The following is a 26,202-nucleotide window of genomic DNA, read 5'->3' on the forward strand; positions in this document are numbered from 1 at the left end:
ATATCAAGTTGGATAATCTGGACGTAGCTCATGGACTGTAGATACCCTAGGTGAGAGATGCCCCAACGGATCAAACTGCTGAATATCTTATGCTTGCTGTGGCATGAAACCGTGTCGTTGGTTGACCTTGTTACAATTATGAGTCCAAATCGATCGTGGATACGGTCGAAATCAAGGCGACTAGAAAAGCAGCAGCGAACAAGGCGAGTTGAGCGTAGCAATTCACATTCGTTACGGTCAATCGACGAAGTATCTCTATGATCAGCACAACTTGTGCACAATGCAGTTCATAATCATTGACCCCATATTGGCCTTCAATCCTCCGTTCTACTCCCGGTGGTATCACAAATATCGAACTAGATCCCCCAGAATGGCCCTCCCAACACCAAAATCGAAGTCTACTTCGGCGTCCCGTAGTACTCTCTCGGCTGCCCGCTCATATCCCGCATCGGACTGCCCTCATCCGAGCCCATCCTCTCCGAATACTTCGGCGGCGCGCTCCGGGCTTTCTTCATCTCACCATACACAGCAGCGGCGACATAGACAAGCCAGACAATGGCGGCAATGACTCCATAGGCGATAGCCCCAGATGGGGAGTTGTTCGCCAGCAGAAGACCGAGACCTCCGTTGATGATGCCGAGGGTGATGATGATGCGGCCGAGCCACAGGTGGGCGTAAGACCAGAACGTGCGGCGCTTATATTTCTTAAACATGGCGTGGTGGAGTAGGCCTAGGATGGGTTGGAAGAACAGAAAAATGAAGAGGACGATACCGATGACTGGGTGGTATGCATCGATCTATGCCTTTGATTAGCGGACACTTCATTGAATATGGTGGAATTTTCCTCTTACCAGCCTCATGGTCGTAGCAATGTAGACTCCCAAGCCAAAAGCTACAATGTAGACAAGGTACGCAAACGCCTGCATGGCAGCGTGGAACCAGACGAGGCCGGGGAAACTGAAGACGCGGATGCTGATGGCGCCGGCAGGGAAGAAGATGACAAAAGCAAGACTCGCAAGCACGCCGTGGGCGATCAGCATGTTGCGTCGGCGTTGCATCTCTCCGCTCTGGAACGAAAACGCGTCGTTGCTGTTGCCGCTGTTCGCGCCGGAATTTGTGGTGGTGGTAGTAGTAGAGGTACTGTCATCGTCGCAGTAGTTGCCCTCCTCCTCCTCATCGTCTGTGTCGCGTTCTACCCATAGCGTATTAGTGAGCTGATTATGAAGAAGAACTGCATAGTACTGACTGGTCCATCCTGACGGCGCAGCGGTGGGCCAAGCTGTGCGCCAGCTGCTCGGGATGTTGCTTGTCCAGCTTCCAGCCCACTCGCTCGGAAATGCGCTGGGCCAAGCGGTCGATGCTGCCGTTACTGCGGACGGGCCGGTAGTCTGTGTAGCACTAGAAGTCCTAGGCCTCGGGGTACAGCTAGCGGTCGAGCCAGCAGACGCCGAAGCAACCGTAACGCCGGAGTTGGCGAAAGGGTTGACGCCGTTCCCGCCTTTGGCCGTGGAGAAGTCGAACGCGAATCCACCTTGGCTCCTATGTTGCACAATGCTCTCCGATGTGTCGTCCGAATTCAGAGGGCTTCCTTGCTGGTTTGCCCAAATCCAACCCCCGGAACTGGACGTGAAGTCCATATCACCCCCATTCCAACTGTTGCAGTTCGAACCTGAAACCTGGTCAACACTGGGTTGCGCGAGACGAGGTTTTCTCACTTACATTTGACATTCGCAGTCATAACGCCGTCCGTCACGCCGCTGCCCTCTAACAGTGTGACTTGAGCTGCCGAATTGTAGTTGGGCATGCGGTAACCCTGTCCAAGGCGCGGCGATAGCGTAACGTTGTTGCCGCTGGCGGACGTGTAGATAACGAAGATGTTCGAGCCGGACATTCCACTTCCCTGGCCCAGAGCGACCCATGAGTATGTAGTTGGGGCGCTGATCTGGAAGAAGATATCGCCACTGCCCGAGGATGCAGTGTTCTCTGGAATGTTCAGGCCGAAGCAGACACCGTCCTGAGGGCATGTGGTTGCGACTTGCGCGTAGGCCGCCGAAGCTGAAGCTCGCGTCAGTAAGTGGTATGGGAGGGCAGGTCTGGTCATCTCAACATACCGAAGCCCAGAAGGGCTGCTGCTTGAGCTCTCATGCTTGACGGTTATGCTCAACAGCGAATTGAGTGGAGAACTGGAATAGGGTTGTTCGGAGAGGATACGACCAGAGGGAGGGTAGAGTACGCGGCAATCAAGATAGATTTAACAAACACCTCAGAACACCGCGGCTGGGGAATGGAGTCCTCTTGGCAGCTGCGCTTTATTCGTACCGCTAGCTGAGCACAGTGCGAAACCTAGGCCTAAGTGACTCGGGCTGTAAGCTACGGCAGTCAATGACATGTTGGTGCACACATAATTAGATGGCCGGCAAAAGAGGCTTTTGTCCGTCTCACCCGACGGATAAGATCCAGCATGTTTGATCAGCTCTAGGCACATCAGGGACGAGGGCTAGTCCGAAGCGGGGAGCCGTGGCGGCCGCGAGGTCGAGATAGGCAAAGGGGCGGCTGCGAAGGCTGGCTGTCAGTGGAGATCAAGATGCTGCCACGCGGCTAGGACGAGCGCTGGCAGTGTGTCCAGAGTGCGGTCGAATCCGCTGCTTGTTGCGGATGCTCGTCGCGGGCTGGAGCCATGTCGGATGTTCCCATGCTGCGTCGCGAGGTTGTGCTGAACTGGACCAGCGAATCAGACAATGCCGAAGATTGCGCGTCAGCAAGGGCTAGGAGATCCTTGCTGCGATCCTTTCCGTACACAAGGCTGTGTCTAAAGGTAGATGTCAAGTCCCAGTTCGGTGGTCGGAGTGCGACGACGCCGGACATGTCTACGCGTTCAATGTAGGGCCCGCGACAGTGACGGACGAGTTCCGAGAGCCGTGTTTCAAGACGAGCCTCTCGCTGACGGCTGACGTACTCTCAAGTCAGATGCGTGCAGTGCCTTGTAGTCGAGGAAGGCGCTGCAGAGATGCTTCGCATCTTGAGTAATACAGCGTCTCCATCCACGCCGCCTCAGATCTTTCGTAATACACTAACAGATCGCCTCAGATAAGCGTCCTAGTAGTACGCGGTAGCTCCTCGGGTCGCACACGAGATACTCTCTGACCATACCTAAAAGCAACAGCATCTGCTCTGTGACCAGGCAAATGGCTCATCCCCACAACTCTGGACTGGTGGGGCTTTGAGAAACTTCTAAGCCGCAAAAGGAATTGCCCCCACGGCGATCTCAAGGGTGCTTAGAAAGGCTTGTCTGACGAGGCCTCGAGGACACCATCCTCTAAGACTCCGAGGTAAGCGGTAACACGCCTCCTCGAATCAAATGTTCGAAAGTATGGGAATCGTGGCAGTGCATTCTAGGGCCCGGGAGTTGCGCCATCTAAGTGATACTGACAGGTAGGTGGCCTTCGATGGAGACTCCGTCTTTCTTTGTACAATCCCTTCACATCTCCACATTCTCCCCTCAAGCTTGCATCCAACCAAACCGTATGTCAGAGTTATCTTTCGGTGGTCCGCCATCTCACACCGGCCGTCTTTGCCGTCGTCAGGCCCCAGGCCGATTGTGCTCCTCACTGATAAATCCCTCGAGCATCCCACAACGGAAGCGTTGCGATGTGTGATCAGCCTGGCCTCGCTAATGTTACGCGAACCACATACAACGGCGGGGCAGTGCAAAAGCGGTCTAAAAGGCGGTACCGTCTCATTCGAGCGTGCTGAAGAATACATCTCAGTGTCTGCCAGGGTTCTTTAGCGTCCTGACATCATGCTCTCGCACCAGTTGACGAGACTGTTGCCCTTCAAAGAAGATCCCACATTCCATTTTAGCAGCTGCTGTCCCACGTGCTCAACCTAATAGAATCAAGAGAACAACATATCCAAAACGGATGAGAATTGTCTCAGCGTAGGTCGCAATTTATCAGACGTCTATAGAAGTCAATTAGGGTGTCATTGTTATGCGCAGCGCGAGGGCCTTTGGAGCATTTGCGGTCGAGTCCTCCTGTACGACTAGCATAATGTTAAGCAGCTCCGAACGCATAAGCTCAATCTCCAAGTCGTAGGAAATCACTAAAGGGTGCTCAAAGGTCTATATATATCGACTCTGACTTAATATCAGAGTTAACAACACTCTGTCAAGTAACGATCCGGAGGATCTGAAAAGGATGTCTTATGAAACATATATTTATCTACGAAACAAGCTGTATATATAATAGAAGTAGCAGTGTAGAACCTCCGCAGTATTATAATTCGGCCTGTTATGACGCCCAGCACGACGGTCGCGGCAGCGCGCGATCATCCATGTAGCAAGCGTTTGCATCCGTCCTCCGAATGGCTTCCATGATATATGGAATAATCACGCGAGCCTTAGTCTCCCTCTATAACCTTCGCCATGGCCGCAATTTGTTTCCCGTCCTCAATCGCAGTATTGGCCACCCGATGACAATCAAATTATCTCCTACAAACTGACATTCCATCTTTTCCACGTCCGCGACGCAGCAGCATATCGGACGCCCACTCTAATCCCTTTGATAGCCTCAATGCTCCTTCAACACCGAACAATCCCCACAGAGGCTTCGAATATCTAACAGTTACATTTATACCTCTCTCGGAAGCCCTGCCGCTGGTGATATCTGAATCGAGGAGACTCGGCAGAAGCCTTCCACTCCTGTTACGCTAACGACTCCTGAGAAGCGCATTAGCGTTAGCAAGAATGAAGAAGACGAGGATACGGATGGCGAGAATGAAAGCCCCAAGAAGAAGGCTAAGAGTAGCACTCCGCGTCAGTGTGAGGTACAAATTCCTCAGACATCAACGGATCTCATCGTGCACCTGTTTCAAGACGTCGAGGCAGCGGTCAAAGTTTCTAGAGATCCAAGCCAAGAATATATACATGCAATCATTTATCTGTAACTGTGACGTGACAATCTTAAAGGTTAGACTTGAGTTTTCCCAAGTTGACAGGAGGTAGTTTCATCACCCGAAGGGCATTTCCACCCATGAAATCTTTCACGACCTTTTCTCTGAAACCGTCTTTAGTGTTGACGAGATATTCATCGACGTTATCGACGCATGCCTTCCATCCAAGCTGCGGGAAATTCGTTCCGAACATGACCTTCTCCCTGCCCGTCGTGTTGGCAAACTTGATGAGTTCTGGCGCATAATACTTTGGCGACCATGCGCTAGTGTCGATATACACGTTCTTATGCTTCCATGCCACTGCCACGGTCTCCGCCGCCCAAGGATATCCGATGTGACCCATGATGATCTTTAGGTCGGGGAATTTGAGTGCGATTGTGTCGATGTATGGAATCGGTCGGCCAACCTCACTCGGGCAGGCAGGTGCGGTGTGGCCCACTTGTGTCAGGAAAGGAATGTCGAGCTCGATGCACTTTACGAAAAGAGGCCAATAATGAGGGTCGGTGGGAGGAAGGTTCCATAACCAAGGAACCACCCTCAAACCCACGAAGCCTTCGACCTTAACGTAGTGCTCCAGCTCTTTGACCGCGTTCACTGGGTCATGAAGATCAACGGCAGCCAGGCCGAAGATTCGATCCGGATGAGCACGAGTATACTCGGTGACCTCAGCATTCGAAAAGATCATTTTCCCTGGGCGGCTCCAGGCAGAAAGACAGATGTGCGAGATCCCCGCCTCGTCCATCCACGCAATCACATCCTTGGGTGAACGCTTCTTGTTAGCAATTTCAGGGTCCGAATGGCTATATGCAAAAAGCCGGGCAACTTCTGGAATGGCTGCACCCAACTATGTGACGTGTTAGAACGCATGAGTCGAACGCGGTAGAGTACTACTTACTCCAGGAGGGTTGGCCCAGACGTCTACGATGGGATACTGAAACTTCTTTGCTGCCATTGTTTCGATGGTTTAATCACGAGTGAAGACCTGAGAGAAGGCAGCTGCAGTCCACGATGAAGGCGTCTTGATGTCCTCTTTTGAACGTGTCAAGTGAGCCGAGGTCTGAAAGATCGGAGTTCGGGCGGAGTCGGTGTTGTGTGGAGGTCAAAGGCCCCATTGGCATCCTAGCCTAGAGAGCCCCCGTTTTTGCCTAGCCATCTTTTTCATCATTCGCTCTCAGGCCTAGAGCCCATAGCGCCTCCTTGGGGCCCTGGCTTAAATATTTGCAGACATCGCCTCAAACTACGAGATACTAAACTGCGCCGAGGCTCCATGCTTCTCCGAACTATAAGCTTGCTTCAGGTCGAACTCTTCTCTCTGTACCAATTTCATAACATTGGAAATATCCCAATAGCTACGCTTCCCGGTTCCAGCCACCAATAGACGATGCCTCGGTACCTTTTCACCTTTGGCACCCGGATCCCATTCGCACAGAGGATCTCAACGAGCCGTTGCCACTTCTCCACCTCCACGATTCTAAATAGTGTGGAAGAGCAGTCGAATTTCTTAGTTTCATTCAAGGGCACAAACCTTCTCGAAGCACAGTGAATTATTTCTCCTCTGTGAATTGGACTCGTAAAACTCTAGAGAACGATGCTTACGAGATCATACCATTTTTCTCACGTAATTTCAACGAACGCACTGGGGAAACCCGTTTCTTTGCACGAACCGTAAACACCAACACAGCTATACCTCACGTTCTGCCACTCCGACTGAAAGGCTTCAAGACGCCTGAATCTATTTCACTCCCCAAAGACCAGCCGGCGACACTCGCTCCAGTGGAGCTTACTACCCCACCTGAGGTTATTTGTTTGATGTCACCTAGCCGCGGCCTAGAAGCACATCCTTCAATTGTTCACGGAGGCTTTCAATGCGTTATCTTCGATGAAATCACGAGGCTCTTGATCCTGCTGCATCAGAATAATATCTGCAAACCGGGACCGAGAGACACCCATTTCACCGTGAATACGACAACATCCTATTCTGCTCCTGTGGTCACTCCGAGTAACGTTTACGTTCGATCTCAGCTGATCAGGCGGGAGGGGAGAAAGTGGTTCACCAAGGCAGGGATTGTAAACAGTGTCGGTAGAATCTTGACCAGTGCAGAGAGCATGTGGGTGACAGCAAAAAGTGCTATCTCCCACTGAGTGTAGTATTAGCCAACGTGCCAGATTACCGGTTTTAGGGGTCTGGTAGTTGCCCACAGTAGAATCTCAAAAGGGGTCTGCAACGATATCTCAAGAACTATTCCCAAAAAAAGATCAATAACGGTTGTCGTGAATAGTGATGTGAAACAGACTTAGACTAGCGTTCTGCCGGCGCCCGTGTTGACGAGAGACTTCATGGGTTTACGATTGAGTACTTTCGTAGCTACACCAGTGCGACAAACATGCATAATCAAGCCGATGGGAGAATTTGTCTCTGCAATCGCGACGAGTATTACCAGAGTCTACACTATGTCCCTAACGACTAAATCTGCGTGAAATTTTCCAGAGCGAGCCATCTGTAAAAGGCTGCCTATTGAAATCGGAGGATAACGTCGGAGTAATCAGAACTAGGGATTTTGCCTCTGCAATTCCGGCTAGAACCTCTTTTAGCCGTTCCAGTCTATACATTGCGAGGACTCTTTTCTTGCACACTTTACGATTATTTCTAAGAGATGAAATTCTCGGAATTCAGGATTGGAAACACGAATTTTATTTTCTAATTTAAATTCTAGTACGTAAGCTTATATGAATGAATCAAATTATAAGTGATGCACTCATGCTGAGATATTCCAGTTGTGATATCTGGATTTTCTTGGCGGCGGAGCGGTGAGATCTGAAGGGTCTCGCTAAGAGTTCTGTTTCGGGACTAGCTCCAAGATCAATGCACACCGCACAATTCGACCACCAAACCGCTTTCAAATTACCAACCGCGACAACACCCAGCTTCATCCGCTCGACAATCCTTTCGACAGCAGTCATGTCGCAGGCCGCTCTCAACAAGATTGCGCCCAACAGCCCGTCGAGGCAAAACCCGTCCGAAATCGAGACCAGCATCGCCAATGCTCTCTACGACCTCGAGACCAACATCCCAGACATGCGGGCCTCTTTGAGGCCTCTGCAATTCGTGTCTGCTCGCGAGGTAAGACACAATGCGTCTACACGCTGAAACCACCTTCAACCGCGGAATCCCTCGACGCTTCAACGGCCGATTCCTGCACACAAGACTCTGGACGACCGAAGAGGCGGTGGGCACTGGGCAGCATCAGATTGCTGACACCAGGATTCTTAGATCGAGGTCGGCCACGGCAGGAAGGCAATTGTGATCTTTGTCCCTGTTCCTCTTCTTCAAGGCTGGCACAAGTCCCAGCAGCGGTAAGTACCTCGCCCTTCTTCCAATGAACCCAACATCTAATTCCTCAGCCTCACCCGCGAACTCGAAAAGAAGTTCTCCGACCGCCACGTCCTGATCATCGCATCTCGCCGCATCCTGCCCCGCCCCAAGCGCTCGAACCGCTCGCGCACCTCCCAGACCCAGAAGCGCCCGCGCTCCCGGACGCTCACCGCTGTCCACGACGCCATTCTCCACGACTTGGTCTACCCGGTTGAGATTGTTGGCAAGCGCATGCGGACGCGTGAGGATGGCAGCAAGGTGCTGAAGATTGTTCTCGACGAGAAGGAGAGGGGTGGTGTCGACTATAGGCTGGATACCTATTCGGAGGTGTACAAGCGCCTGACGGGCAAGGGAGTGAACTTTGAGTTCCCGCAGAGCAGTGTGGCTGATTATTAGACGCGGTAGGGGGTCGATTCACTAAGTGCGAAGGGGGCAATAGCGTGGCGCGGAAAAGACTTCTTTGTAGCATCTACCATCCCAGATTCTCCCGAGCAAGAGCAACCTTTTCTAAATGGTTTGCTTGATGTTCCTCATAAGCGACACTTGTAGACTTTTATCTTTTCTCAGCCCTTAGCCCATCGGCCTCGTGGCTATTCCAGCCAGTTGGGACGAGCACTGCTTCTCGTGGCCAGCTTCAAGCATGCCGCTATGCTCTTCCGTAACTCCCCTTGTCAGCGCCGGTCCTCTACTGACGGTCCAACTCTGGGTAGTGGCGGTAAAGACCCATCGAGTACTCCAGCCGCCTATCACTGCCCAAGTACGCCTTGATGCCCTTCTCCTCCTTGATGGCCGGATAGAAATTCTCGAATATGAACGGGAACTCGCTCGCTCGGGCCATCATCTCGTTCGGAAACGCAAAGTGCAGCCCATCCACAACCTGCCAGAACGTCAGGTCGGCATATGTCAGCTTGTCGCCGACCATGTACTTGCCCTCCCCAGCGCTCTCGTTATGCTTGAGCACGCGCTCGAAGTAGCTGAAGAACTTCGGGAGGCGGTTTTCGCGGAAGTCCTTCGCTTTGCGGAGGGACTCCTCCTTCTGCGCCTCGTAGTAGTCCCCGACCGCAACGGGGTGGTGCGTATCATGCGCCTCATTATTAACGTCCAGCGCTGTAAGCGCCAACTGATTGACCCAAAAGCCCTCCGCCTCATCCGCCCCTGCGAGCCCCAACCTTGGCCCCAAATACAGCAGTATGTTCGGCGTCTGGTGTATCACCAGCGCCTTGCCGTCCTTCCCGGCCCCTGGCACACGCAAAGCCGGCGGGGCGAAGACAGGCGGATTTCCGTCCTCGTCGCCGGTGCTGGACGGGTCGCAGACGGCGAGCACCTCGTCGTAGCCGTCTGTGCCCTCCTTGGCGGGGTCGCTGTAGGAGACGCCGGAGGCTTCAAAGGCCAGCCGGATGTATTCGCCGCGGCCGGGGACGGAGGGGTGGTAGAGGAGGGTGTAGGCGGGGTGGGTGCGGGGGCGTTTGGGGGAGGGGGCGGTCATGTTTGGCAGATCGGGGTTTGAATAGCGGAAATGGAGGGGGGGTTGTTTTGCGGATATCCGCTGGAAGGGATGATATAGTGTTGAGTATCTGTTGTGAGAGGTGGTCGAGGTATGAAGTTTGATACTTACGGAGATCGTCCGCTGGGTGATTAGACGGATTGGGTATGTTTTCTTTGACAGTAGTTGCATGTACAGAGTATCCCCAAGCCGAGCCTCAGTGTATTGAAGTCGGCAGAGGGGTTCTGGCATCCAGACTCCGTTCTCCTCAAGTCCCCACTTGACATCATGTTGACTGCATCCGCACGCACGTGACATGGCGAGAGCGCGGTTGGAAAGATGGACGCGTCTAGCCGCTTGCAGGCGCTTAAATCTCGGACGGTCGCACTAGTGCGCAGGCCACCAAGAACAAAGAACTGAGCTCGCGTGAGACGGCCCGCCAGGTTTCTTTCATCACGCTTCGTCATTCAGGAAACTCCTCTGGAAAGCAGAGCTAGGTACGTAGCCTGTGCCTGGTTGGCCTAGCTGTTCGCCATCGTGGATTTCGCTATCGCCTTTGCTGCTTGCAGTTTTCAGCGTCACGGAGGATAGCAAAAGCTCCGGGGTTGTCGGACAGCTTTGTTTGAGTTTGTTTGTCCGTCCAAAACTTCATCTCCTAGTCGGTCGAACGACGTACAGGCCATTGCTGGTTTCTTGTATCTCTACCTGACACTGACCTGTCCCACGCAGACAGTAATTCACGATGGCTGTGATGAACGGCGACAACGGACAGCACACCTTAGAATCCCGTCTCGAGGCTTTTCGGAGGTCTGATCAGGAGCGGGATGCGTTATTCCATGTAAGCTTCTCGATGTCCTCTCCTGGGACACCATGGTTCTTTTCCCACGCTGTCGAACGTGCGGTCCGTCAATTCATGGGAGAAGAGGCGCTCGCCGTGCTTATGCGGTTGCCGTACAAACGTCGCGCTTGTACTTGATGACAGACGTTGCTGCTACTCGCTGCTGTCCTACATGCTAAGTATCCGTAGAACCTTTTCCAACGCCTCACCGAGCTTGAAGGATTGTATCAAGAAAAATGCAACGATCTGGCGAGCGAACAGCAAGTCCGGCGTCATTTCCAGAACGAATGCCAAAATGCCTCCCGGTCTCTTGTCCTGGCGCAGCAGAGCATGCAGAGTAATCCTTTCGCTCTAGTCCTTATCGATGGAGATGGCGCTATGGTAAGTCATCCTTCCCGTTCATTAGTAGAAGTTGGGACCGCGCGACACACTGCACGCTTTTGGAATACATGTTGTTCTCTTCTTTCCACGAGATTTCATTTTGGAAGATACGTCGTAACCCGAACGCTGCCGGCTTTAGTATACTATAGAGCTCCGCATGTCAGCAATACGGAACTCTTTAAGCCTCGTAGGAGAGAGGGTTTCCGAGATTCTCAGGCATCTTTCACTGAATAGTCATGGGGGAAAACCTTTCATGCAGTACGGGGATGATCAAACGCCTGTAGCTGACAATTGCTGCAGTTTCACGATGCTATCCTGGCAGCCGGCCGTGAGGGAGGCTCCGATGCCGCTCACAAGCTGATTACAGAAATCCGAAACCACTTGCAAGAGCGCCATGAGGGAGCAGGCCATTGGTCGGTAATGGTCCAAGTCTACTCTAATCTTGACGGCCTGGCGAGAAAGCTATATTCAGTAGGCATTATCAAGAGCGTGACGGATCTTCACGAATTCTCTCGCTCTTTCAGCCTTAATCAGCCGTTGTTCAGCTTCGTCGACGTAGGAAGTGGTAAGGAAAGAGCGGATCATAAAATCAGAGGTAAGTTGCTTTGACTTTGCTGTTATAGTATCGCAACTTCGCACCGCCCGAAACCGCAATCGCAATCCGGTCTGCACTGGTAGCACATCAAAAGCACATGCCCTGCGCTTTGGGCAGGGCGCAATGCCTGATAAGGGCAGTCACTGGGCGGAGTTGAGCCAACAGATCTGGCCCAGTCCCGACGGCACGCTCGAGCAGGAAGGTGATCAAAGAGGCCACAGGCAGTCATGCCTCTTCTGACCAAATGTACCGCAAAAGTTCTACTGCACAGGAGCTGACTGTGGTTCGATGCAGAAATGTTCCGTCTGTTCGTTGGCAATCACCAGTGTAAACACATCATATTTGGCGGATGTCATGACAATGGCTACTTGCCCAGTCTTGATCCATACAAGCACGATGCCGCTAGTGCAAGCCGTATTAGCCTTCTAGAGACAACCCCAGCTCAACCAGGATTTGTTGCGCTTAATCTGAAGACGACGCGTTTCGACTCTGTGTTTAGGACCGATCCGCTTCCAGAAAGGCCAATTGTGTCTCCGCACGCGGCTCCTTTCATGCCTCAAGCCGCAATCCAACAGCACATTGATGCAGTCACTCAAAGATCGAGTGTTTCGTCAAATACTCAGTCTACAACACCCGGCCCAGCCGTATCTCAGCCGTCTAGTTCGCCGCCAACCACCATGACTATGCCCCAACGCTCGAAGACGCAGCCTCCGCCAGTTTCCACGAGCCCGACTCCGACTCCGACTCCGTCAGTCACTTCGGCTACTGGTCCATCGTGGGCGACCGTCGGCAAGAGCGGAACCGTAGAAAAGAATATCTGTATAGCACCTAGGAAGGCCGCACTACGCAAATACGTGCTGCTCAACGCTGATGACCAGCGGCTTGACGAAAGGCTGCCCAGACCAGACAAACCGGCCATGGACAACCTTCACGATCGTATAACGAACAGAGGCAAAGTCTGTAATGACTTCCATCTCCTGGGCGTGTGCCGCACGCAGCACTGCCCTTTCTCACACGAGCCGAAGCTCACGGCGATGGAGCAACTCGCGTTGAGGCACAAAGCCAGGAACAAGTTGTGCTCTTCCTATGACGAGTGTCAGTCCTTTCTACTCCACCTTTGGTGACCCTAACCTGTGAAGTACTGACTTGAGTGCAGGCCGAGACACTGAATGCTACTGGGGTCATGTGTGCCCGTACGACCCAAGCTGCACTTACGGTGTCTGCTTCTTCGGGGAGATGCATGGAGTTGATAAGGCAAGTCACATTCGTACCGCTTCACACGCTCAACACCTCTACACTGTCTTGCGCTACTTCAAGATGTGTCACATAACTGTCCAGCACTGCCCATTCTTTCACCAGCAAAATATTGAGATCTCGTACTCCTTCAGATCGGCTATGCAATCCCCGCAGTTCAGCTTACTGACAGCTTTATAGAGGGCGGCCAAGAAGTGGTTCCCAGATGGGACGACCGAGCCAGTTGCCGTATGAAGTTCTTTCATCGGTTTATAGCCGCTGTCAATGTTGCCACTCTGCTCGCTGGCAGGACAACTCTTTCGACGGGACATCTCCATTCAATGTTTTCTATTTAATGCTTCTGGAATTTACACATTGTGCTTGGAGGTGTGCGTTTTGATAACATATTTAGCTAAAGGCTGCTTCTTGTTCCCCTTTGCCCAAGACTGGATCAACAATACTAGAGCAAGAACTAAGGCACTTCATACCACCGATGTGCTTTGCCAAGTTGGTGTCACGCTATCATCGGTCACTGGCGATGCGTGAATCCTAACTCACTGTCCTAAACCCTGATTAATGCCTTTAGTTCTTAGCGCCACAAACGCCGATCACATCCTCGCAATGCCGCCTTTCGTTCAAGCCTACATCCCAAAGTCCGTCTCTCCCCATCCCGCATCCCCATCCCTTTCCCGCATCCCCATCTCACCTACCAGCCACCCTCCCTACCCCCAACACAGTCCAAAACGCCACCTCCCTCGTCTGCCTCCCCATCTCCGGCACCTCCTTCACCCTCGCCCCTTCCTCCTCCCTCATCTTCTCAAACACAGCAGCATCAGGATGCTCATACTCATACTCAAACCTAACAAACACCGGGACCTCGACCACCGTATCCTCCTCATCAAGCTCCTCCTCCTCCTCAGCCGTCCTCGGCACGATTCCGGTCGGCGCCCCGCCCGGGAACCCGGGAACGATCTCGACCACAACACTGGTCCAGTTCCGCCCGCGTTCCCACACTTTTCCCGCTTCGGCCTGCACAGGGCCGTCGCCGGGCTGCATCTTGCCCTTGCTGCTGAGAGTGGTGGAGGAGTTGAGCGCCTCGTCCCACACGTCGGTGTTGGCACCGACCTCGAACTGTGGACACAGCACCGTCACCCTGCTCGCCAGCTTCCCCGGCGTCACGGCCGGGGTGCCGAGCGTCACCCTTATCGGCTCGAAGAGCGGGTTGTGCAGCGTCAATAGAAACTGCACCATTACGCCCGGCCGTAGGTTCTCGTACTCGAAGCGCGGGGCGGTGGCGGCGGTGCTGGAGACGCTGATAGGGAAGGACGGGTGCGGCGTATGTAGGGCGGATAGGGCGCGGATAGAGAGGCGCGGTACTTTGTCGAGCGCGAGGATGCGGATCCGGTACCGTGTGGAGCTAATCTTGGAGTCTGGCTTTGTGAGGATGTGCCGGCATGTTGCGCAGCGTTTTGCGCGGCGTGTGAGGAGGCGCGTCTGTGCGGGCCAGAGGTCCTGCACGAACTTGGTCGTTGGATGTTGTTGCTGCGAGCGCTGAGCGGTGCTGCTGAGGCTGTCCCACCCGGCCTGCGCCATGCGCGCGATGCTCATGTCTTCGTCGACGGGCGAGAGGGGGAGCAGACCTTCGGAGGTGCTGTGCGCTTCACGCATGGGGGTTGGTTTGGCGGCTTTGGCGCGTTTGACGCTGGGAGGGGCGTAGAGATTCATGAGGCGCGTGACGGAGGGGGGCGAGTTGTAGAGGGTCGGATCGAAGCTGAGGGGGTTGACGGGGTTGGCGGAGGAGAGAGCGTCTTTGTAGAAGGATTTGAGGTTGCTGAAGAGGTCGTCGCGGGTTGGACGTTCGTTTAAGGCGTTATTATCGTTGCTGTCCGTGTTCTCTGCTCGTTCTTCTCGCTCTTTTTTTGCTTGGCTCTGTCTGGCGGTCTTGAGCTTCGCGAGCTGAGCTGTGATACCGGTATGCTTCGCGAACTCGACTCCAATGTCTAGGGAGCTCCAGTTGCAGTATGGACAACCCAGAAAGTATGACGCGCCGTTTGAACTCTCCGGCGCAAGGTGGCTCGAGTGTTCCAATGGATTAACTTGAAGTGGCGACGTGCATATCGGACAGTTGTAACAATTCCTCTGGCACCTAGCTTGGCATCAGCTCCTTTCTGCCTGCCCAAAAGCTGTGACCGACTGGTCCCCAGCTCTTGCGACCGGTGGCATCCTGAATTACCTGTTCCCTTCAGTCCGGACCTGAGTATTTGGCACATCAAACAGACAGCTCGGGCAGTACCAAGCCACTATCTCCTCCGTATAGCATCGCGGACAGCGGATCTGTTGGCAGTCGTCGCAGTAGAGGAGATGCTCGAGCGGGTACAGGGAATAGTTTGCGCGCGGTGAGCGCGGGTCGAAGGTACGGTCCTCGTCTTCTTCGTCTGCTGTCGTTGTGTGGGACGAGCGTTTCTGTACTAGTGAAGCTGATGAAGATGCGTTGATGCAACAGGCGTAATAGGTGTATGGGAATTGCTGTGCCATTGTTGACTCCGGTGTTGCTTGACGGCTACAGAGGTGTCCGCAAAACTGGGAGACCCTGGAACGCGTTCGGGCGGGAAAGACGGGATCTAAGGTTTAGCGCCAGCCACGCCCGCAAGATCCTGGGGATCATCAGGCACGTGCCGCAGCCGCATCTCATCCACATCAGCCTCGCTGTACATGAGCATCCCAGACTGCCTACAACACCTCTCGCAGGCATTCATGGAAAGATTTGGATACCTCGCGTCGCCACGAGCTATAACTACGAAGAGTTCTCTATATGCAGGAGCGTTTTAACGGTGCAAGTGGACGTTGCATTTCAGCCTCACCCGATCCTAAGTTGTGTCAGACCTGGATGCTCCAGTAAACCGTTTATGACCAAACGATCAAGACGACATGCGAGACTCTCGTGCAGATGAGGATTGGCATCCAAATGTCGATGTTGCCGGAGAGTCTGCGAGACGCGGTGAAAGTGGTCCGCGGAATTGGGTGTCGATGGCTTTGGATCGATAGCCTGTGAATCATTCAAGATGATCCCCGGGACTGGGCGACTGAGTCAGCGAGGATGGGCGATGTGTGTCGGAATAGGCTGTTTACGATAGCCGCGGATGCAGCCTCGAATGTTCACGCTGGGTTTCTACAGGAACATGGCTTAGCGGAACCGACGGCGACAATCAGCTGTGTCAGGCCTAGTGGGGACAGTGCATTGTTGAGTGCCAGGAGTACCCCCCGCTTGTTTAAACCGGGGCTCGAGATTGCTGATAGATATTACAGTAACTCGAATTTAGGCGGATACCCGCTAGCACGTCGGGGTGGACGCTGTAGGAGAGAATGCTGTCCACTCGAATACTACACTTCAATGGACGGAGAGATGAGCTGGGAGTGCAACGAGGCGTCTCGGTGCGAGTGTCGGGGGCCAGCTGTGGCCGAGACATCCGTGCCTGCCTCCAACCGAACGTTCGGTAGCCTATACACCGAGTGGGACCTTGAGAAAATCCAAAGAGGCCTGGCATGGTGTCCTCAAAGCCTGTACTGGACGCCAATTACCATTTGGCACCGACAAGTTGCCAGCCATTTCTGGGATTGCTAGGCGGGCTCAGTACTTGTTAAGACAGCTCGGTCTGGATGACACTTACCTTGCCGGTCTTTGGAGGGGCTGCTCTACCGTACGACCTTGGATGGAGGAGACCTTATGGCTCTGATAAGAGGCCTGCCACCTATGTCGCGCCATAGTGGAGCTGGGCGGCTATCAGAGGCTCTGTTGAGCTCGAGCGCGGCGGTCAACCGTTGCTAGAGGTTCTCGATGCGAAGTGCGACCTGGGACCTATGGTCGAACTCAACTCTGATAAGATGACCGAAAGTGCCCGCTCAGACCTGACAGGCAAAGTAGTAGACGGGGCGCTAACTGTGTGGGGTCTTGCCCTCCTCTGGAGCTAAATGTCCGTCCCCTAGGCGAATCTCCGGAGGACAGAAACGAGCTGAATGGTCTCGGCTCGTGCCACTACGATGCAAGAGATTTGTTTAGAAACCAAATCTGCTGCATCACCGTACAGCGTACCAGCTGGGATTACGGGCTGGCCGCTGAGCCGTACGAGTTCGTTAAGGGATACAGATGCCTGCTTCTCGGCGAACACAACAACTTAACCGCAGACGGATGGCTCGAGATTTATTAAATAATCTTGAAGCCGTTGGGCCATGTAATAGGTGCATATGAGCGGATAGCATACATGTCCGTTGGTGAGAGGTTTAGCGCCTTTTTGAGGGAAAATGCTGAGACAATCGTGACGACTCTGGTATGAGTCCTTAGCTGCTCTCGGCGAGAGCACGAACACTTTCATCGGCACGCCAGATGGACTACTCGCTGGCCCTAAGAGTATCAGCCATTGGTGAATCTTAAGGCCATCAGAGCGTGTAATGGATGCATAGGAGCCAATAGGATATCTGGCGAACCACGAGAGGAATCGTTATTATTTTGGGGAGAATTTTGCGACGATTGTCATGACTCTTGTGTAGGAATCTCCATTGCTGTTTCCGCATGATCGGAGATCTAAAGTGGAAGACACGCCAATAGCCCTCATGTGAGCGCTAGATTACTCTTTACCCCGCGACATTGGCTGGTATAGGTGTTAGTTAAGTAGTTGCCAACTATGCTACGTCGTACGGCGTCGCGGTGGATAGGCTTACCAAAGTGGGCTCCTATCACTAGACGGCTTCGTCCAGCTCAGACGGTGTTCGGTAGCTGTCGTAGAAACGTAGGTTTTGTGAAGCGGCAAGTTCTTGACATCTAATCGCGCCCCTCACCGTTGATGGTGCGTCTTCCCTGCAGCCGGCAATGTGATCTTGCTCGCATCTTCGGCATTACTGAAAAGACCGCCCGATCGATATGCTATGTGAAGTTGTAATGGCCGAGTGTAGCAACAGTTTTTTTGCGGGATACTCCGACGTGTACGAAGGGAAGTTCAGACGAGAAGGAAGTGACAAACAGGGCTTGGCGATGATGTCTGAGTTTATATTGACAACGCGGTGCTCCCAAGAGGTGAGCTGCGGGGAAATGTGGGGCGGACCGAGACAAGCTTACGAGGTTGAGCTTGAGAACCGTGGAACGCCAATGTTGGAACCCGCACTGGTTGACATGTTCGGGATTGCCGATGGAGGCGAAGATGAGGTATTCCAAAACGCTGCTGGAGAAGTAGCCACGGTTCAGCCAGCAGTCAAGAGCACGTGTTGTTCGAGATTTACTGCTCAACTGAGGATCGGAAGAATCCGGGTGCTTCGGGAATTGCTTAAGCTGTATGTGAGGTCTATTGTTTAGCATTATGAACTGTGTAAGCCGGCTGAATGGTCCTGAAATTATAGAGTTGCAGCCACAGATTGATCAAACCCTACGTTGGAAACATTACTTTGTTACTCAGACGCGTAGTTTCTGAAGTGAGGCTATAGAAGCAACGATTTGCACGCCTTTCAGGCGGAGCGTAGTGTACCTGGAATCGGGTAGAAGACTAGAAGCGGTCTACAAATGTAAGGTGGATTGATTAATGCACTTAACGTCGATGAGAGCAAGAATGATATTGGGTGAAGGCCACCTTGGCCCTTAGGCTCGATGAGCTTTGAATGTTAAGTTTCAGCAAAGCCTTTTACCTGGTACGCTTCGACAGAATAGCGATGACAGGATAAGAACTACCGCGTTTTCTTTCTGATCACCTCTTGAGTATCTCGACTTGACTTGATACCCACTCCGCATAAGAATGCAATTCTTATCAAGACGACACAGTACACGAAGCCCACGTTACCTATTACAGCGATCAGCAGCGCAATCGGGGTGGAAGGCCTCCCAATGGGAAGGTTGATTTATACCCCAATTGATGGAATTCCACGCCCAGAATTTCCAGTAACCTTCCGAGCCGAGCTCCCACACGCTGTAGAGATGGCCAAAATCGCCAATCAAGAGACCCAAGAGCAGGACGCGCCATACTCCGAGGTCGTTCGTGCTCCGCAGCACCAGTGCCTCGATGATGGCGAAGGCCAAGTACAGATTGCCGAGTTGAGTGAGCGCGACCTTCGTACCCACGGGCACTCCGGATACCGCGCTCGGTGCCGAAGCAGCATGCGTCAGCTCGAGGTAGAGCTGAGGCAAGAAGTGGGCGTAGATGGCTCCAAGAACCGTCGAGATGGGCTCGATCCAGAGGAAGAAGAGGCTGTAGACGGCTGGTAGACTAGTAATTCTCTCGACAGAAGAGGAGTTTTCTGCTGCCATGGTGGAGGGCTATCCGACTCGTCTCATCGAAGGTGGATGTATTGGTGTTCTAGAGGAGCCGATGCGGGCAGACGTTCAGCGCTCATGTAAGCCGGACAGTCCAGCGAGGCGGCAAGAAACCCGTGATGCACCGCAACAGCGAGTGTCTGCGATGCAATTATAAGAGATTGCGCAGATGTGTCGTCTTGTGCAAGCGCGTGACTACGTGCTCTTCTTGGTTCCGATGGGGTTCAGTCCCTTGGTCAGAGGCTGGCCTGAACCGCGGCCGCAGCAGCAAAAGCCAAGCGGGACACTGGTGGCGATCCGGCAAGATCCTTCTTTTTCGTGTTGGTCCTTGGTCCTTCCGTTCTTTGCCTGGGGAACAGCGCTCTCTCTGTCTCAACCTGCATTAACTAATCTTACTCCGCCGCTTCAACTACTTAAACACCACCCACGCCCACCAACGTTCCTCAGACCAACGTCGCTCATTCACCAGCGTGTCGTCCTGCTTACTCGCAACATCATCTAGCTCATCGGTCTTTACTATTCCTGTTCGCTTTCAAATTGCGCTTAGGCCATCGGCTTACTTTCTTTGTCTCCTACGACGAGCTGCCTTCCGAAATTACCACCAAACGCCTCCTGCCCACTCCCAAAACGCTCAGACAGTACCTCAGCACACCGGCGGAATCACCACGCCTATCACTACGCTCCGAAGGTCTTTGCGTCGCGGCGTAGTCGCCCATTAGTCCAGCGTGGACTACGATCCACCCACCCCAATGGTCGAGCGCCGACCATCCATCCTATCCTTCAAACGGAAGAAATCAGTTGACGGCGCGGACAGCGGTGAATCGCACCCAACACCGCCAGAGCCTGTACGCAGTTCGCAGTCGTCCGCTTCACCCACAGAGGAGGACGAGATTGTGGCGGTGATACAGGGCATCAGCCTGGGCGGCGATGCCAGTGAGGACCAATCCGCGGTATCGGGGACGACTCAAAAGCCGCGTTCCGCGAGAGGCCTGTTTCGGCGAGTGTCGACGTCGATGAAGTCCAGCCTACATGGCCCCAAGGCCAGGCGGCTCAACAGTGTCTCCGAGGGCTCTTCGACACGTCAGTACGACACGCGCGACCCCCGCCCAAAACCAGAGCCTGCAGAATCAGAGAAGTTGTTCGGGCTTCCAGCGGACGTCATGGATGGCACCAGCGCTACTCGCCAAGCGTCTGCTCACAACAGTCGACCACGACCGGCATCACAAACAGGCACAAAATCCTCTAGAAAGTTGATGCAGTGGTGGGAACTGAAAGCGGCAAGGAGGGAATATAGGCGCCGCGCGGCTGCCACCACCGGATTCGGCAACAGGGGGGATTTCGCTCGATTCAACCTAGAAGCTCCTCCTTTGCCGCATTTTGTGGACCCGCTGAAGTCATCTTACGATCCCGCCAAAGGCGCTGCAGCCAGAGCCTCAGCCGCGCAGCACAACGCCAATATGCTCCACAGGAAGGATACCAAGACGTCCATGAAGCGCCCGATGATCACCGACTCGGAGAGCGCGATCTGCCTGGACTCGACATACGACACAGAGGACTCGGTAAAGAAGCTTGAGGAGCCTGAGCCAAAAGTAGACCCCGTTCGGGTGCTTCCCTGGGAGATTGCAGCACAGATTTTCAGCCACTTCGACCGGACATTGTTGGTGCGCGCCGAACGAGTCAGCAAGGCGTGGAATTATGTAGCTACCAATGGCCAGATATGGCGTGCTGCTTTTGTGGCTCACTATCAGCCAAAGATACCAATGTCGCCCCCTTCTTTCACCATGGGCGGCGTTGGTCTTGGCGAGGCGAGGGCGTACCAGGACTGGAAGAAAATGTACCAAATCCGCCGGGCTATCGAGCGCCGCTGGTTGGCCGGCAGCCCCGTTGCCATATATCTCAACGGCCATACGGACAGCGTCTACTGCTGCCAGTTCGACGAAGATAAGATCATCACAGGCTCCCGGGATCGCACGATCCGTGTCTGGGACCTGCACACCTACGAGTGCCTCCAAGTCATCGGCGGCCCCGGTGCCAGGCCGCTTTCCAATACTCCGACGCCGCTTGAAACCCACCCCTCGAACAAGCACATCCTATCACGCGGCAACCGGCCTTCCGTCAACGGCACCGAATACGGCGAGTCAATCTACCACATTCCTGCCTATTACCACACCCAGTCCATCCTCTGCCTGCAGTTCGACAAGGAGATCGTCGTTACCGGATCCAGCGACACCTCGTGCATCGTCTGGGATATCAAGACATGGGAGCCCATCCACCGGCTCGAGAAGCACAAAGCGGGCGTCCTGGATGTCTGCTTCGACGCCAAATACATCATCTCCTGCTCCAAGGACTCGACCATCTGCGTCTGGTGCCGCGAAACCGGCGACCTTGTCAAGGTGCTCGAAGGCCATAGAGGCCCCGTCAACGCCGTCCAGCTCCGCGGCGACAAGCTCGTCTCGGCCTCCGGCGACGGCAGGGCGCGCATCTGGTGCATGAAGAAGTTCGTGAGCTTGCACGAACTCGTGTCCCACGACCGCGGTCTCGCCGCCGTCGAGTTCAGCGACGACGCCAAATACGTCCTCGCGGGCGGCAATGACATGGTCGTCTACAAGTTCGATGCGGACTCAGGCGAGATCGTCAACACGTACAGGGGCCACACGGGGCTGGTGCGCTCGCTGTTCTTGGACGTGCATAACAACCGCGTCCTGTCCGGCTCGTACGACCAGAGCATCCGCGTGTACAAGTTCCGCGAGGGCCACAGCGTCGCGCACTACGAGAACTGGACGACCAGCTGGATCCTCAGCGCCAAAGCCGATTACAGACGCATCGTGGCCACGAGCCAGGACGGGCGCTGTCTGGTCATGGATTTCGGGTTCGGGATCGAGAATGTCGATATCCTGGAAGCGAACTGGAGCCGCTTGGTCGAGGAGAAGAGGATGGACCATCCCTATGGGCGGCGTGAGGGTGAGGTGGAGGAGGGCTACGAGGCAGAGACCGCCTGAAGAGCTCCAAGGAGCGCGCATTGGGCTGCCTTTGCTGACGCGCGGTGCAGGGGAAGCGTATCCGGCGGCTGGGCGCGAGGCTTAGAGCTGCCTTCGACCGAATTCACCTTTGCATGAGCTGAGCTGAGCCGAGCTACGGATCGTCTGGTCCTTTCAGGTTGGCTGTGGTCGACGCCTTTGGGTATCCTTCGTGGATGCTTGAGAGTCGTGCCCGGCGCAGACGTAGAACGAGTCGTTAGCTGCTAGCCAGCGTTGCTGGGGAGGATTCACGGGCGGGGCTACTGCTACACAGCTCATGCTTTGGAAGCATAGGAAGGGTGTAAACCAAGTACGGCGTCTGAGGTCCCGAAGACGTAGTAGGTTGGTGAATGGCGTATGGGTGTTTTATTGGACCATTCTTTCGACATCTTTGCGTTCAAGCGTTGGTGTTTATTATTCCTGTCCTGTCAGTTGTTAGACCGGTTCTGCTTTCGCTATCGACTTTCGTGTTCGGCATTGCCGTCTGCAACCTTGTGTTTTCCGGTCGTGCACCGGGTGTGTCGTGTACCAGAGTGCTGGCGCTGAAGTGGTCAATTCAGAGCGAGAGATGCATTAGGACAAGTACTGGTGAGTGGTGGAAACTAGATTTGTCCGTTTCTTCGTAAATAGATTGGCTTTGATGCAAGTCTTGTGTTACAGTAGTAGGCATTGTGGTATCTAGCATGTGTAGTCAACATGTTGTAGCCGTTTAAAATAGATTCACTCCATAGTAGGGAAAAGATAGCTTCGCATGTTTTCACTGGAGACTAGAGTCGTGCACTGATTTGATGATCTCCATCCATGCTGTTCAGTGCAGCATGCCTTACACGACCAGCTCGACTTGGACTGAATCGGAGGTTTTCCATTATGGCTGCCTCTAGCTAGAGTATACAATGTGACACAGTCCTCCTTCACCCTAAGAGTTTCCGGCACGCTTGCCCAAATGTGGTTATCAGGGAGGTAATGCTGCGGCCAACTATCTCTGAACATTTTGAAAGTAAATCACTTGTTCTCAAAGCTTCTAGCTAGTGAGGAGCGTTCTTTAGCATCGTTCAAACTATTAGCAGCTTGTTTTAACCTTGCAGTTACTTTATGAATGCACCTTCCTGGCATGTTGCAAGGCTGAGATTGAGCAAGGACGTGCCATCGGGGAAATTGTTGCCGACGTGATCGTCATTCATGCAAGAGCTCTGGAGAACTTCCAAACTGGCATACGACCAGCTCTGCGGAAGCTTGTATGACTGAAGCTTGCATCCAAATCTCCAGCTCTTCAATGAGACCCGCCATATAGAAGCAATGAAGCCATTCTCACCGCGAGCCTTCATCTCCCCGCCGTCAATCCGTCATGGCATCCGCGCACACCGAAGGCACTACGCTGTACAAGCGCCAGGAGCACCCACCCTCGAGGTCTTCAGCCGTTCTCAGAAATGGCTACAGAAAGAGCGGGCAGCATCCAATGCAGACGTAAGTCGGCAGGCCGACTACCTGAGAGACGAAGTAGCTTCAAGGCTGTGTGAGCGGTTACTGGTACGCTCCCCCAGCTCCAGTCGATACTGTTGAGCAACAACTTCGACACAACAAGCGCCAACTAAGCCTCCAGCCCAGGACATAAACAGACACTTTCCGAAAGTGCTCGACCTAGGCGCCAACGCCTGCAACATCGCCGCCGCCCTCACACGCCCAAACCCCGACCCGGACCCCTCGAAACCCGTCTCCGCCCCCCTCGCCAACCGCATCGGCGAGCTCACCTGCGCAGAATCCTCCCGCACCCTCCTCCACCGCGACGCCTCCCTCCCCTTCAACAGCGCCATCCCCATCGTCCGCGAAGTGCTCCCCACAGAAGAGCAACTCCCCTACGCGGCCAACACCTTCGACGCCGTCATCAGCAGCCTCTCGCTGCACTGGATCAACGACCTGCCCTCCGTGCTTTCCCAAATCAACAGCATCCTCAAACCCGACGCGCCCTTCCTCGGCGTCATGCTGGGCGGAGACTCCCTCTACGAACTGCGCACCTCGCTGCAACTCGCCGAACTCTCCCTCCGCGGCGGCGTCAGCACGCGCACCTCTCCCCTCGCAGACGTCCGCGACGTAGGCGGCCTGCTCCAGAGCGCAGGCTTCAAGCTCCTAACCGTCGACGTCGACGACATCATCGTCGAGTATCCCTCCAGCTTCGCGCTGATGGCGGATCTGCAGGCCATGGGGGAGAGCAACGCGGTGCTGGGGCGGGAACAGGGGCCAATCAGAAGAGATGTGTTGGTTGCGGCCGAGGCGATATATCGGGAGTTGCATGCCGAGGGCAGACAGGAACTGCCGGCGACGTTTAGGCTGATCTATATGATTGGCTGGAAGGAGGGGCCGAATCAGAGTAAGCCGCTGCCGAGGGGGAGTGGCATGGTTAGTATCAAGGAGATTTTGGAGGGTGGGGGCGGTGATGGTGGAGGGGGAGGGAAGAAGTGAGGAGAATGAGCAGCTGTTCGTGCTCTGCGGGCAGTTAGCTGGCTTCGATCGATAATACTGCTCAACCCGTGCTGGAGCGCTGCCCCTTCGCCTTATGGGGCGTGCGGCCTGCCTACTCGTGTATAAAGCTCTGTAGAGATAGAGTGTGGTAGCTCTGAGCTGTCTAGAGGCACATGCCGGCTTGTAGATATGTCTAAACCAAGCGCTTGTACCTATTCCCCAATCGGAGATTTGCTTGTGCGGGTGCCAAATGGACTGCTTCATCGACCCGACTCAAAGAACCCGCCATCACTATCTTCTTCCTCCCTTGCGATTTCCTCCTCCAACTGCCTCATTGCAGCTCTTCTCTCCCGCCGATTCTTTGCTTCGACACCCTGAATCTTCGCTTTCTTCAGAGTGTCTGTGTCAGGTTTTCTCCTCTTCTTGCTCTCCATGACTACATCGTCTTCCTCTTGTTCGCTTCCCATGCCCTGCTCATTCCTTTGCACTTTCTCCGTCTTCTTTGCGATCCGCTCCGCTGGCATCTTTAGCGCCCGCGTTCTCTGTTTCGCACCGGCTGGCCTTATCTCTGTCCCCTGTAAAGGCAGATCATTCTTAAGTGCCTCCAGCGCCGCCGGCCCTTCCTGCATCGCCTTCTCGACTAGAGCCCGCATGGCCAAGTCTCCTCTCGGCCCCTTCTCCAGCTCAGCTTCTGCCCTCGAATCTCTCTGGTCTTTAGCAGCGCCGTTCACTTCGTCCTCCTCATCTTCAGCCTCCTCCACTTCGGCCGCTTTCGTTTTCGTCTTTCGTCTCGGCGCCTTGGGCCATAGCGAGATATACGGCTCGGCGAGTGGGTAGTACAATGTGTAGTTGAGGTCAACCTCGGCGTCTCTAACTGCTTGTTCGAGGGCTGCCGCATCATTGCCTTCGCCGTCCGTCTTCTCCGCATTCGCAAGCGCCTTCCTGGCAGCCTTCAGCCGTTTGGTCGCTTTCTGCCTCTCTAACCCGTCAATCAGTTAGCCCCCTGTTCCATTCCAGTCCCCAGAATACTAATGCCTCATCCTACCCTCCTTCTCCCTTCTCCCCTCTCCCCTCTTCCCCTCTCCTCATCGTCCCGCCAACTGTAGCTCTAAAGACTACTCACCGAAAAACCGCACCATATGATACATCCCTATCATCTCTCTCCTCCTCACCGCCGCCTCCTCAGCCCTAAGATCCCACTCACAAGCCTGAAGCTCGCGCTCCTTCGCGATGCGCACATCGGCCGGTAGGTCCTCGAGCCGGGACAGCTGGCGTGTGAGATCGCGCACGCGGCGCTTGAGGGGCGCGATGGCGTGTTTTTTCTTGCGGGAGGGGGCTGTGGGGAAGGGGTTTGGTTTCTTGGACTTGGGGCCGGAGAGTGAGGAGGAGGCGAAATGGCTGGCGGGCAGGAGCTTCTTGCGGGAGGGGTGGATGGCAGAGCTGGAGGATGGAGGGAGGTCGGCGTCGCGCTTGCGTTTGGGCGCCATTGTGCGTGGTGTGCTTTACTGGCGTGGATAACGGTCTGGTGGAGTGCGGAGCTGTGTCTGAAAACCTTCGGCCATGCCCAGGGCGGTGGCAGAAAA

At 54.3% G+C, this 26,202-nt stretch overlaps 11 protein-coding genes across 11 annotated transcripts; 5 read left to right on the plus strand and 6 right to left on the minus strand.

Annotated features, from left to right (window-relative positions):
- Positions 1-398: 398 nt before the first annotated feature.
- Positions 399-2,145, minus strand: W97_02757 (uncharacterized protein; the record flags this gene model as incomplete). The annotated part of the gene is made up of 5 exons (XM_007780656.1): positions 399-797; positions 852-1,065; positions 1,327-1,669; positions 1,720-2,055; positions 2,112-2,145. 5 exons carry the CDS (start codon positions 2,143-2,145, stop codon positions 399-401), a joined length of 1,326 nt encoding a protein of 441 aa, XP_007778846.1.
- Positions 2,146-4,960: 2,815 nt separating this feature from the next.
- W97_02758 (uncharacterized protein) lies at positions 4,961-5,902 on the minus strand (the record flags this gene model as incomplete). The annotated part of the gene is made up of 2 exons (XM_007780657.1): positions 4,961-5,794; positions 5,846-5,902. The coding sequence occupies 2 exons, from the start codon at positions 5,900-5,902 to the stop codon at positions 4,961-4,963; spliced, it is 891 nt and encodes a 296-aa protein (XP_007778847.1).
- Positions 5,903-7,909: 2,007 nt separating this feature from the next.
- On the plus strand, positions 7,910-8,719 carry W97_02759 (40S ribosomal protein S7; the record flags this gene model as incomplete). Its single annotated transcript, XM_007780658.1, has 3 exons — positions 7,910-8,071; positions 8,222-8,304; positions 8,353-8,719. 3 exons carry the CDS (start codon positions 7,910-7,912, stop codon positions 8,717-8,719), a joined length of 612 nt encoding a protein of 203 aa, XP_007778848.1.
- Positions 8,720-9,008: 289 nt separating this feature from the next.
- On the minus strand, positions 9,009-9,809 carry W97_02760 (uncharacterized protein; the record flags this gene model as incomplete). The annotated part of the gene is made up of 1 exon (XM_007780659.1): positions 9,009-9,809. The coding sequence occupies one exon, from the start codon at positions 9,807-9,809 to the stop codon at positions 9,009-9,011; it is 801 nt and encodes a 266-aa protein (XP_007778849.1).
- A 1,165-nt stretch (positions 9,810-10,974) lies between these two features.
- On the plus strand, positions 10,975-11,860 carry W97_02761 (uncharacterized protein; the record flags this gene model as incomplete). The annotated part of the gene is made up of 3 exons (XM_007780660.1): positions 10,975-11,025; positions 11,326-11,590; positions 11,649-11,860. The coding sequence occupies 3 exons, from the start codon at positions 10,975-10,977 to the stop codon at positions 11,858-11,860; spliced, it is 528 nt and encodes a 175-aa protein (XP_007778850.1).
- A 437-nt stretch (positions 11,861-12,297) lies between these two features.
- Positions 12,298-12,744, plus strand: W97_02762 (uncharacterized protein; the record flags this gene model as incomplete). The annotated part of the gene is made up of 1 exon (XM_007780661.1): positions 12,298-12,744. One exon carries the CDS (start codon positions 12,298-12,300, stop codon positions 12,742-12,744), a length of 447 nt encoding a protein of 148 aa, XP_007778851.1.
- Positions 12,745-13,555: 811 nt separating this feature from the next.
- On the minus strand, positions 13,556-15,388 carry W97_02763 (uncharacterized protein; the record flags this gene model as incomplete). The annotated part of the gene is made up of 2 exons (XM_007780662.1): positions 13,556-14,999; positions 15,087-15,388. The coding sequence occupies 2 exons, from the start codon at positions 15,386-15,388 to the stop codon at positions 13,556-13,558; spliced, it is 1,746 nt and encodes a 581-aa protein (XP_007778852.1).
- A 3,174-nt stretch (positions 15,389-18,562) lies between these two features.
- On the minus strand, positions 18,563-19,139 carry W97_02764 (uncharacterized protein; the record flags this gene model as incomplete). Its single annotated transcript, XM_007780663.1, has 2 exons — positions 18,563-18,675; positions 18,740-19,139. 2 exons carry the CDS (start codon positions 19,137-19,139, stop codon positions 18,563-18,565), a joined length of 513 nt encoding a protein of 170 aa, XP_007778853.1.
- Positions 19,140-19,894: 755 nt separating this feature from the next.
- On the plus strand, positions 19,895-22,144 carry W97_02765 (uncharacterized protein; the record flags this gene model as incomplete). The annotated part of the gene is made up of 1 exon (XM_007780664.1): positions 19,895-22,144. One exon carries the CDS (start codon positions 19,895-19,897, stop codon positions 22,142-22,144), a length of 2,250 nt encoding a protein of 749 aa, XP_007778854.1.
- A 1,314-nt stretch (positions 22,145-23,458) lies between these two features.
- Positions 23,459-24,619, plus strand: W97_02766 (uncharacterized protein; the record flags this gene model as incomplete). The annotated part of the gene is made up of 2 exons (XM_007780665.1): positions 23,459-23,689; positions 23,768-24,619. 2 exons carry the CDS (start codon positions 23,459-23,461, stop codon positions 24,617-24,619), a joined length of 1,083 nt encoding a protein of 360 aa, XP_007778855.1.
- Positions 24,620-24,879: 260 nt separating this feature from the next.
- Positions 24,880-26,106, minus strand: W97_02767 (uncharacterized protein; the record flags this gene model as incomplete). The annotated part of the gene is made up of 2 exons (XM_007780666.1): positions 24,880-25,598; positions 25,743-26,106. The coding sequence occupies 2 exons, from the start codon at positions 26,104-26,106 to the stop codon at positions 24,880-24,882; spliced, it is 1,083 nt and encodes a 360-aa protein (XP_007778856.1).
- Between the last annotated feature and the right edge of the window lie 96 nt (positions 26,107-26,202).

The sequence above is a fragment of the Coniosporium apollinis genome (genome assembly GCF_000281105.1).
Source record: "Coniosporium apollinis CBS 100218 chromosome Unknown supercont1.10, whole genome shotgun sequence".
Classification (NCBI taxonomy): domain Eukaryota; kingdom Fungi; phylum Ascomycota; class Dothideomycetes; genus Coniosporium; species Coniosporium apollinis.